Below are 12,877 nucleotides of genomic sequence, written 5' to 3' on the forward strand. Positions count from 1 at the left end.
TGTGTGTGTGTGTGTGTGTGTGTGTGTGTGTGTGTGTGTGAAGGGTGGGCGGGGGGAGGGGCAAAAAGAGAGGGAGAGGGTGAATCTGAAACAGATTCCACACTCAAGGAGGAGCCCAACACAGGGTCCAATCTCAGGACCTGAGACCCAGGCGCCCCCACGTACTATTTTCAAAAGTTACTGATACCAATGTGTACCCTTCAAGACCACAATGATGTTGCTGGAAATTTTGTGTATTACTTTTTTTTTTTTTTTTTAAGAAGAAAGATATTTTTCCCCCCTTCCAGCACAAAATTCTTTGGGGATCAATAGGTTTATACTATTTAGCATAGTGTTCAAGAAGATACTTCAGAGTAGTTTTAGAAGCTGTGGATTTCCCAAGGTATTTTTTTTCTTCTTAAACAAAGAAGTGACAAGTGAGGAAGCCAGTGTCTTTCTAACCCTTTGCAGTCAACATGCATGACTTAAAATTTCATGTCTCTGTTGCTCTAAGAAAAGACAAATTTCAAACACTATATCAAATAAGTCCTTAGTGTGTTTCATGTTGCACTTCTGCTCTCAAAGTCCTGAGAAAAATTGTTCAAATACGTGGAAGAGGCAGAGATATTCACATAAAGTATTTTGACATTTCAACCAAAGTTTGAAACCCTTTGCAATCAGAAATGAACATTCCCAACCACCCTCCTAAGCACTGAAAACTTTAATCCCAAACAGCAGTATCTTTTGAACAACACATTCTTATAAATTAAATCATCAATTTGACTTTTATCAAATTAGCTAAGATAAAATCTTTACAGAAGTACATAAATCAATCATTTTGAAGCAGAATGGTCGTCAGATTACATATGCAAATACAAAATTAGGTAACTGAATGGAAGCCAGAGTGACCTTGAGAATAGCATCTTGATGCTTAGATTTTATCTGGTATTGTTCTAACAGTCAGATCCTATATAAGGAGTGAGTAGAAGTCTTGAGTGAGGGGTCAGGGAGAGTTATGCCTGCCCCTCTCTTGAGCTAACACCTTTCCTGACCTCAAAGAGAATTCTCACTAGGGATAGAGTAGAACTGAGCTGGCAGGTATAAGTCAATTAACTCCAGCTTTGGGGATTTCTGAGAAAATAGACATTTAATCAGGTTAGAAGAGTCATTTTATCTTACTTATTATTTAGCATTCCATGGTAAGGTCAAGATATTACTATAATCTCAATACTATGGATAAGTAACTGAGACAAGAAATTAACAGGTTAGATCTTTTACTGTTTCTGCAAATCCATAGGCATGTCAAGCTGGATCAGAGAAGTGAAGTATCCAGGTTCAAAAACAACTTGGTCCTACTGCAAACCCTTGTCCCTTCTTCCACAGCAGACAATATGCACAGTGGTGAAGGCAAGAGCAGAGACCCTAGAACCTCAATGCTTGGGTCTCATCCTGGCTCTGTTCCTGCTTTCCTGTGAGATCATAGACTGATGGTTTCATGTTTCTATGGCTCAGTTTTCTGATCTGTAACATTGGATGAAACTAAGGGAGCCAGCCTACAGAGTTGTGGTGATGGCTAATTCGTTCATGTACACCAAGTAAAATCGTGCTTGGCACATAGAATGATCTAGTCATCATCTTTTATCATTAACCTTATTATTATTACTATTATCACTATAATTGCTAGCCAGCATCATGCTGCTAACTTTAATCTTCCTTTAATTATATCCTGGTTGTCTTTTAACAAGTTTTGATCGATACCACTTGGCTACTCAAAAATGGTGGCTAGTGAATTTTCAATTTAACAAATGCTAACTCTTCTGCTTGAATGTCAAAACATATTTAAACAAGATCCTACCTGCCATAATCCTCCCTGACCAGAATCTGGTATCCTCGTCAGGCTTGTCCCTACGTTCAGAATGCTCCTTCTTTCATTCATAATGCTTTCTTTTATCCCTTATGCCAACATAGTTATTAGTCCTTGAGTGGATTCTGTGCCTCAAATCCATAACAGTAACTAATATCAGTGTTCAAAGGTTGCATATTAGAAAAAGATTCCCTAAAAAGTACTCTTTCTAAAACAATACAACTCAAGACTTTCATAAAAGTCATTGTGGGCTGTGTTTTCTCAGAAAGGAAGGAGACCACCTTCACAAATATACTTGAACTTGTTAAATATTTTATGTTCCAAATCAATTATATGAAATTATATTTTTGAATATTTGAGTTTATTTACAATAAATGAATTTGTTCAATACATTTGCTGATAATTGTATATACAGTACTTCTGAATACCAAGGATGTATATCTTTCTCAATCTCTCAGTTTGGAGTTGGTTCAAAATGATTTAATGTAGAGGGGCACCTGGGTGGCTCAGTCGTTAAGCTTCTGACTTCGGCTCAGGGCCCGCATCAGGCTCCCTTCTTGGCGGGAAGTCTGCTTCTCCCTCTTCACTCCCCCGGCTTGTGTTCCCTCTCTCACTGTCTCTCTCTCTCTTTCTCTCTGTCAAATTAAATACATAAAATTTTTTAAAAAATGATTTAATGTAGAGTCCAAATTAAATATGTGTCAATCCTGACTTTCAATGACTTAATAAATGTTTACATTTTTCCCCATGATAAAAATAAAGCATGCATAGATCTGAATAATACGAAGAACCAATATAGATTGTCAGATCTGGTACCTTATACAGACTACAAGATATCATTAATTGCCTGTGCCGCTGGAAAAGTAAAACGTAATGGAGCTCCTGCGAAGAAAACATGTCATACAGCAACAATGGGTAAGTTCTATGCTTTGATGCTTCTTTCTGTGAATGGCAAGGTGCAAAGTGTAAACTTTTTAGTATACAATCCATCTGTCTTTATGCTTCATTTAGGAAACACATTGAGATGGCACATGTGTTAACATCTAGGGTTTATAATAATTCAAAATACAGTAATTTCATAACTGTTATCCTGGGTTTTCTGTATATCTCATATATCATCATAGAATTGTAAGAATGAAGCAGAGGGCATATTAACAGGTACAATTTTTAAGGTTTCAGGCAATTTAGGTACCTAATCAACTTAGATAGAAATGCATTATCTGTTGTTTTATCATCTAGAAATATCAATTGTAATCAGACACCTAATAATGTCTCACTTTGAAAGCAAAGTGTTCACTTGCTGACCTCTGCTTACCTCACAAAACGTCCTATAAAACATAACATTTTATTGGCATTTTCTTCTCTTTGTTATACTGAACTACCTACTATTTTATTTTATGGCACATTTTCCATTTGAGATTTCCTTTCAAAGGCATTTGCCTCTTGCCACCTGTGTGATGTTTCCATAGTTTCCAAGATCTAAAGCTAGATCTATCTCTGAGGTGAATGTTAACTCCACTAAGTCAGGAAGGAAGAAATAGCCCTGTGTAAGGTAGTATTTTAGCTCTGGAGATCCTAACTGGCACCAGGCTTATGAAGAAAAATTTTGTCATTTAGGGCTGGGCGCAGAATGCTCTTAGTGAAATTTAAGGTCATTTAGGTTCTGGTTTTAAAAGTCCAGATCCTTGAACTTTATGGTTTTATTATTTTTCTAAATCTCTGTGAAGTCACAAAAAATGAAGATAATTTGTTACTGCTCCTGAAGAATGCAGCCAGGTAGGTGGTTACTAGGATAACATAAGCATCTCAAGGATGGAGAAGCTGGGACATCTGGCTGGTTCAGTTGGTACAGTGCAACTCTTGATTTTGGGATTGTGAGTTTGAGACCCATGTTGGGTGTAGAGATTACTGAAAAATAAAAGTCTTAAAACAATGCAGGTGCTGGACTGTATGTAAACCTTCAGAGTCCCCATATCATCCTTTCTTTTCTCCTTGCCCCTTTCTTCCCCTCCCCTTCACCTTCCTCTCTTTCCTTCTATTCTATAATTCTACATACTCCCCGTAGGGGATAGCATAAACTCTCATGATTTCAAGTACAACACAGATGCTAATATTCACTGAATGACTAGGTGATTTATTTTTAGGTGTTTTGGTACAACATTTTGATGGATGTACTATTATAACTTCCTCATCTATAACCACCAAATTCACACTTACAATAATTTATGTTGTACATTTACATTGCCAAGTAATTTTAATATGCATTTACAAAGTGATTCAAGTAACAAATCTTTCTTCATTTTGATAGCTCCAGGCCCAGTCAACAACTTACATGCTTTACTGAAAACAGATAATAGTATAATCGTGACTTGTAAGCCTCCTACCATATATAATGGCCCCACGAATGGCTCCTACCATCTGAAAGTCAAAACTGGAGGTGGTTATGTTAAAGAAGAAACATTAAAATCTTGTAATTTCTCTGTAGAAGATCTTCAATATTCAACAACATATGAATTTGAGGTAAGATTTTAATTTCTATAATCACTATAGTACTGAAATACATTATAATGATTATCATGTCATACTTAAATCATACTAAGACCAGTGTTCATGTAAGCTTGAGAAACTGTGTCTAATGAAATCAAACTTTGAAGTCTTAAATATTTGACTTCAAACTTTGAATCCCTAGTTCTAAAAACAGTGGTTTCAAGCAAATATTTTTTTTTGGAATATTTTTTACCTTCAATATGATTTACTTAAAGCAAAATTATTGCTCCTCTGTCAAGAAGCCCAACATTTTCATGCAGTGGATTATTAATTTGTCAAATCTTTCATTTACCTTGAATTTATCTTTATTAACATGACTTTTTTAATTACAAAATATTTTACAGGTACACTGAGGTGAGAAAAGAGTAGAAATAAATATTAGGAAATAAGAGTGAACATAGAGAATTAAAAAGCTCGTCTATAAGCTTACTGTGTACTGATCATATTTTGTGAATATATTCCTAAAATGAAAAAACTCAGTCTTTCTCCTGGTTGTAGGGGAAAACCTCAGTTCAGTCTTCTCTTGTGTGTTCCTTTCTGTGAGTCTCCTGTACTCTTCACATGCAACACCAATGTCACCACGTGACACTTCTGGTCACAGAATGTGTGGAGCCTTTTCCCCACATCAACAAGTCTTTGTGGCACCAGCTGGGTGTCCTACAATTTAATTCAAACCTGACACTACCTATCTGGAGACCGTGGCAGATTCCACTGGTGAAGGGCTTGGTCCCACAAGACTGTTCCCATTCCTCTTCAGATGCCAACTGCAAATAGCTGGTCCCTAGGTTACCCTCAATTTTTGTCCAATGTGGCTATAAATTGGGCATTCCCATGACCCTCTCCTCAGGTCTGACTGTTTGCATGGCCCACAGAACTCAGGGAAACACTTATTCACATTTATTTATTTATTTATACCAATTTATTAAAGGATGTGATAAAGGATATAGATGCAGTCAGATGAAGACATAGGGTGATGTCTGAGAAGGCCCCAAGTACAGCACCTTCTGTCTCCATGAAGTTGGGGTGCACCATTCTCCTGATGTAGATGTGTTCACCAACCTGATAGCTCGCCAAATCTTGTTCTTTGGAGATTTTAAGGAGCCTTTATCATGTAGATGTGATCAATCATTAACTTCATTTTCAGCCCTTCTACCTTCTCAAGAGAATGAGAGGCAGGACTGAAAATTCCAAACTTCTTTCCGATGACTAATCACCTCATTAGAATGAAAGACACTCCTATCACCAGGGAAATTATAAGGGTTTCAGGAATTCAGGAACCAAGGGCAAAGACCAGTATATATTTTCCATTACCTCACAACTTCCATAATGTGTAATGCATATTTATATATATTCAGCACATATATTATCAATATTTTGAACATGCAGTTTTTCACTATCACTATATCACGAGCAGTTTTCCATGTTAAATATTCTGCTACTATGCAATTTTTAATTGCTGTGTAAGATTCTATCATATGGCTTCATCACATTCTATTAACTGTGCTTGTTTTCATCTCCGTTGTAGACAATAATCAGTAAACACACTTACTGGTAAACAGAAAAATCTTTGAATCTGTCTTTAATCAGTTCAGTTTAAATAAATTCCTGGAAATAAATGTATTGGTTTAAAAATAATTTACATGTATTTTAAGAATTTTTGTGATAATTTTTTTTCCCTCTAAGTTGCCAAATTACACTTCCCATAACAGTATATGAAGTGACTGCTGTTAAGTCTCACAATACTGGGCATGCCCTTCTTTTTCTTTGATGTGTAGTAGGTGAAATATGATATTAACATCTCTTATTGTTTTAATGGAGTTTCTTTATTTACTGATGAAGATAAACATAGTTTTTGTTGTTGCTGTTATTGGTCTTGTGCTACCATACTTTTTACCTCCTTTGCCCAGTTTTATTTGGGGAAGTTGGATATTGATGATATTAAAGTCTTTGTCATATAAATTGCAAATTTTGTTTCTGATTTGCAGTTTGCTTTTTAATTTTATTTGGAACACTAAGTCATATACAATTTTTCCTTTTATTTTTATTCAGTCAAATTTATCAGTTTTATTTCTCATTTGATGGAAATTTAAACAGTCTATAGTTGACTGTTCAATATAATGTTGGCAACTGGCTTCATATCTTTAATCACTTAAAGAAATGTTTATGTATATATAATAATGTATATAAATATATAAACTTTCTTGTTGTTTCTCTGTTTAATCAGAGACATAGGTTAGACTTTATCACATGTTTTTATTGTACTATATTAGATGATGCCATGGTTGTGATGACATGATGTTATTTGTTTATATGGTGAATTATAGTAATAGGTTTTGTAATGCTAAACCATGTCACATTCTAAGAAAAAAATCTTGCTCTGTTGTTATGTATTATTTCCTGAAAGTATTATTGAATTCAATGGCTTAATTTTTTTAAGTCTTTATGAATGGATATTCATAAATGAGATCCTTCAATAAGTGGGTAGAAGTAGTGGGCATAGCCATTTGGTATAGGTGTGGGCATGCTCCATTCTTAATATATTTTGGTACAAAGGTTATGCTAACCTGATAAAGCATATTGGAGACATTTTCCTGTTTTTGTACATTTTATAACTTTCATATAGGGAATTATTTGTTCTCTGAATAATTTGTTTTAATCCTCTTAACACAGAGGAACTCCTTCTGAACCATTTACATTTTCTTCCAATATTACTGTTCTTTATAGATATTTTACACTTTGTGATGATGATATTTATTTTTTCAAGGAATAGTCCATGTAAAAGAAATATTTTGTTATTGCATATCATGTCCATTATACGTCATCTCCCATTACTTTTCTAGCCCCATTAAGCTACTTTTTTTTCAGTTTCTCAACCACATCTGTACAGGTACTTTACCTGATGCTCTTCTCTCTTTCTAGAATTTTCTTCTCCCATTTGTCAATATAAGTTATTCTGGAAAAATATAGATAAACATCATATTAAAATACAATCTTCAAATTCAAATTAGTATATTATTATCTAGTTATTCATTTTTCCCTACCCTCCAAAAGATTGTCTCTTGTTTTCTTCATTGCATGTACCATAATTCATTTCCATGTTTCTTTCTGTTTCTACTACAACATTTATGCCATCACAAGGTACCAATCATTTTGGTTTTCATCATCACTGTGATCTCTGGTTAATAGAATAATAAGGTTGTTTTTATCATTCTTAATTTATTACTTTTCTTTTTTGTAGATTTATTTTTATGTTCTGGTAATTTAGGATTGAAAGTGGTTTCTGTCCATTTCTTTCTTTTTTTATTTTCTAAAAACAAAACAAAAGAAATCTATGAACTGTCCTTTCGTAAAATTTTGGCTGTATACCATGTCTGTGATATTTATTACTAATTTTTGAATGACTGACATAAAATTTAATGAGTGGATTTTTAGAGTAGAATGTTCTTATTATTGATAATTTCCAAAATTTATAACTGCAATTAGAAAGAATTTTTCATTTATGTGTTTTTACATTTTTGGTGCTTGGATTTTTATTATTATTAATTGTTAGATTTTAAAAGATAATCAGCTTTTACAATTCCTACTTTTTGGAATTTATAAAGTATTTTTTACAGCTCAATGTATAATGAATGCTTTTAAATATTCTGTGAGTACTATATTTGCCAAATCTTACCAAAGGGTAAAAATTTAGATATATATTTTCCGAATTTGTCATGTTTACCTTTTAATGATACTATTCAGATTTATTTTTACTTAAATTTGTTTTTTGCCAAAGCCTCTTATTGCTTTCTTGTTCCTTTCAGCTTTCCTTGTATCACTAAATTGTGTTGGTTTTATTTGTATTCAGTATTATGAGACACAGATAGTTATGCTAGTTAGGTCAACACTGTAGATTTTAATCTATATCACTTGAGGGTGACAATCTTTATCATTTTAATCCTTGTGAATTAAATACCACTTTATTATAAATATTGTGATTCTTATTTCTACTTATTTTTATAAATTGTGTGTGCATTTTATTTATAACTCTTATAAACAGCATATGATAGAATTTCCCTTTTAAATAAAATGTAAAGATATTAGGTAGGGAATTTTAACTTTAAGATTTGAATATTTTGTTGTGTTGGATTTTATTCCTTCAGTTTCACTTATTTTTGTTGATTATAACCATTATTATTATTATGATTATAGCTAAATAGGTTGAGATTTCTTTTATCTTTTTCACTGTTAAATAATGTCTTTAAAAAATATTTGATAACAAAATGTTGCCATAATCTTGGTTTCAACTTGAAAGTTAACCTGTATATTTAAATTAAAATAAATAGCATTGTATGAGAAGTAATATATGTGTTTCAATATGATAAATAAATTTACATTAGAAAATTATTTTCTCTTTTACTACTGAAATTCAGGTCTACTATAACAATATGCACTTTGATGGACCTGCAAAAAGAGTTTCTCGATCAACATCTTGTAAGTCATTACATGGCTATTTATTATATTTTATTTACATCAAAACATATATTAACACTTACAAAGTTTTATTTTACATTCATACTAATATTTAATTTTTAAATGTTCATGTTTTCCATAAACGATATTTTAAGTTGCCTGTAAAAAGATGTATAGGTAAATAAAATACAATATTTTACTTTATTTTTAATTTTTGAGTATAGTTGATACACAATGTTACATTATTTTCAGGTGTACAACATAGTGATTTAACAACTATACTTTATGCTATGTTCACCTCAAATGTGGCTACCATCTGTCACCATGCAACACTATTACAGTATCACTGGCTCTATTCCTTATGCTGTGCCTTTTATTCCAGTGATTTATTCATTTCATAACTGAAAGCCTGTGCCTCGCACTCCCCTCACCTGTTTTACTCATCCTGTCACCCCTCTTCTCATAGACAACCATCAGTTTGTTCCCTGTAAAATACAATATTTTAAATTCCATTAGGAGATTCAAGGATTCAAAGATTGTTGATTTCATAAAATAATTCACAAGAGGACTTATCTATATAGACTTAAATTATGATTAGGTTTATGACACTTTTCATGTTTGTTTTGTGTACTGTTTTGGAGATTGTTATTTATTTTATCTTATTCTGTCAGTCCAAGGTAAGCTTGGTAGAAGTAGGCATTAGAAAAAAATCTGTCCTGCTTTACATAACTAAAGCCAAGATAATGCTTAATAACAATATGCCTATTTGATTTTTTATCATTAATATTTTACACATTTAAATCAAAATAAAGTTGCAGATAGAAAAAAAAATCACTTAGGGGCACCTGGGTGGCTCTGTGGGTTAAAGCCTCTGCCTTCAGCTCAGGTCATGATCTCAGGGTCCTGGAATAGAGCCCCGCATCGGGCTCTCTGCTCGGCAGGGAGCCTGCTTCCTCCTCTCTCTCTGTCTGCCTTTCTGCCTCCTTGTGATCTCTGTCTACCAAATAAATAAATAAAATCTTTTTAAAAAAATCACTTAAGTATAAATGTCATCATGATAATGAAAATAACAGGTACCTGTCACCACTCCCCACTCTTTGTCCTGCTCGTGGAGAGGACCAATTTTCACCATTTCTGTTTTCAGTTCTCCTTATAGTTCTCTCCATATATATCAAGAATATTGCTATTCTTTCTAGAGCTAATATAAACATTGCCCATTGATCTGATCCTATGAAGGGAGAAGACTTAGTTCATTGTTTTAAGTTTTCTCTGCCTGTTGGCTTGTAAATTAAGTTAAATTATTTAAATCTCTATGTGTTGTGTTACCAACCACAGGCTATTTCTGATGCTATCATTGCAGAGTCTCAGCCTCTCTCTCTTACACACATATGCATCTGCATGATGACGAACACCTTCTTTTCCGAAGTCTTTGAAAAAGAGGAAAGAGATAAAAGCTCCTGTTCCAAGCTGCTTTCCTAAGGTCTATGTACAGTTTTCATTCTTTCTGTTCAGAGGCTTGAACTAAATGTTCCCAATGTGAAATGCCCACCAAATTCAGCCAAGTAGCTTTGATTTTATTACCATTTAAGTACTTTTCTAATTCTTTACAATAAAAACAGCTTCATTAATTTTTTTTTTTTTTTTCCTGAGTGTGCAGATAGCCTATAGCTGCAGCACCTACTCTTGGGGGTCAAAGACTCAACTGGGAACATTTCACACTCACATCTTAATAGGCCAGATGTGAGACCGTTTCACTCAGAAAGACACAGAACGGGGAACACAGGGTGCCAATGAGGGAGGCTATCAGCCTCAACTGCGGTAGCAATGAGCATGGTGGTCTGAGAACCATTCTGTGACCCCCTCCCTGCCACCCTCCAGAGGCGAGGGAAGAGAATCAGATGGCATGTATGGGAGTGGGAGCTGCCCTGGCTTAGAACCCCCATGTTAAGAAAGGAACCAGTATCTCTTAGAATAGTTCCAGGGGCATAGCTTCCAGATATGACAACAGGGATAGGGCCAGAAATGAAATGTGCCCTGGGTTACTCCATTCAGGAAAACCTAAAGCTAGGGTTTCCCCCAGGACCGTGTAGTTGGTACAAAAACTTCCCTGTCCAGATGCAGTTTAGCAATCAGGGATCATTTTCACCATTGGCAATGTTGCCTTTTAACACAGGTAATATTTCACTTTTCTCAGATTTCCATGTCAGTGGGGCTAGAGAGTTATCCCAAGGTCCTTTTTCCATAACGCAGAAAAAGTTTTATTAACCTTTTGCTCCCAAGGGCATTGTCATTAGAGATAAACAGTAAGACACTATTTTAAAAATTTAAATTCAATTAGCCAACGTATAGTTATAATGACGTTTTAATAGTGACATCTTCTCCAGGGGAGGTCTGGGGCTGGCACTTGCTAACCAGAAATACTAGAAAAGTATTGCTGAGCTTCCCCAGTATAAGATTTCCTCATTTATATTTTGACAACATTTCCAATTGAACTCCTGGGGCCCCTTTCTTCTTGTACTGATTTGGACTCTCTAGGTGTACAGTTCAGCCGCTGAGGTAAAATTTTCCTTCATTAGTTTCCTCTTTTAGAATTGCTACATCTGAATCTAACTTTTTAAAAAATTTACTTGTATATATTCTCTAGTGCAAGGAGAAAATATTCTAATGCTTGCACATATAAAAATGAAATGCTTGATTCTATCCTGGCACTTGATCAATATTTTGACCTGGCATAGAATTCTAAGTTAAAAAAAAATCAAGAATTAAAAAAGGATTTCTGTTTTGTTCTCCTGCATCCAGTATTACTTTCTTTTTGTTCTTTTTTAAAAATTTTATTTATTTATTTGACAGACAGACAGAGATCACAAGTAGGAAGAGAGGCAGGCGGCGGGGCGGTGGGAGGATTAGGCTCCCTGCTGAGCAGGGAGCCCGATGCGGGGCTCGATCCCAGGACTCTGAGATCAGGACCTGAGCCGAAGGCAGAGGCTTAACACACTGAGCCACTCAGTCGCCGCCAGCATTACCTTCTAATGCCTTCCCATTTCTCAATCTTTTTCTATATTCTCATATTTTTGTTCTCTTGGGAACTTTTAAGGTTTCCTCTTTATTGGTCTTGCATTGGTCTTATTTTCATTTCTTTTCCTGGATACTATTGGCTTTTTTGTCCTGGAGACTTATATCTCTGAGAAATTTTCTTCGCTCTATTTTTTTTTTTTCCTGTAGTCCTTTTGGCACTCCTGTTAGTCACATTTTGGAAACTGTAAATCAGTTTATTATTTTGGAATCCCCCTGTCTTTTTGAGAGTTTCCTTGAGAGTGTGGTTCTTATCAGCAGGCTGATCAAAGCCATAGTGAGACAATAGGAGAAGTTGATTAGAAGTGCTGTGATCCTGGGCGCCTGGGTGGCTCAGTGGGTTAAAGCCTCTGCCTTCGGCTCAGGTCATGATCCCAGAGTCCTGGGATGGAGCCCAGCATCGGGCTCTCTGCTCCGCAGGGAGCCTGCTTCCTCCTCTCTCTTTCTCTCTGCCTGCCTCTCTGCCTACTTGTGATCTCTGTCTGTCAAATAAATAAATAAAATCTTAAAAAAAAAAAAAAGAAGAAGTGCTGTGATCCATGATTTAAAAAAAAAATTGCAAAACAACAACAACAACAAAGAAGTGCTGTGATCCTTAGAGGGGCTGTTGACTGAGGATTCTTTGTATTATTATTTTTTCTGTTTATTAAAAGAGAATTTTACTTTATTATTTACTTATATAACATCCATTTTTTACTTCTTTTTAAAAAAAATTGTCCAAGTTTTATTTAAATTCAAGTTAGTTAACATATAGTGTATGTAGTACTGGTTTTAGGAGTATAACACTCAGTGCTCATCACAAGTGCCCTCCTTAACGCCCATCACCCATTTAGTCCATCCCACCACTCACCTCCCCTCCAGCAACCCTCAGTTTGTTTCCTACAGTTAAGAGTCTCTTATGGTTTGCCGCTATCTCTGTTTCTACCTTATTTTAGTTTTCCTTCTCTTTCCCTATGTTCATCT

The 12,877-nt window shown here is 34.7% G+C and overlaps 1 protein-coding gene across 5 annotated transcripts in view; it reads left to right on the forward strand.

Annotated features, from left to right (window-relative positions):
- LOC111150935 (protein tyrosine phosphatase, receptor type C) overlaps positions 1–12,877 on the forward strand; it is a 126,176-nt gene that overhangs the window by 83,210 nt on the left and 30,089 nt on the right. For all 5 annotated transcript variants that reach the window (XM_022508625.1, XM_022508626.1, XM_022508627.1 and 2 more), the window contains 3 exons: positions 2,606–2,758; positions 4,152–4,363; positions 8,803–8,863. In XM_022508625.1, coding sequence (XP_022364333.1) covers positions 2,606–2,758; positions 4,152–4,363; positions 8,803–8,863 — 426 coding nt within the window. The remainder of the gene's footprint in view (positions 1–2,605; positions 2,759–4,151; positions 4,364–8,802; positions 8,864–12,877) is intronic.

The sequence above is a fragment of the Enhydra lutris genome, unplaced genomic scaffold, assembly GCF_002288905.1.
Source record: "Enhydra lutris kenyoni isolate GAN:26980312 unplaced genomic scaffold, ASM228890v2 scaffoldscaffold25, whole genome shotgun sequence".
Classification (NCBI taxonomy): domain Eukaryota; kingdom Metazoa; phylum Chordata; class Mammalia; order Carnivora; family Mustelidae; genus Enhydra; species Enhydra lutris.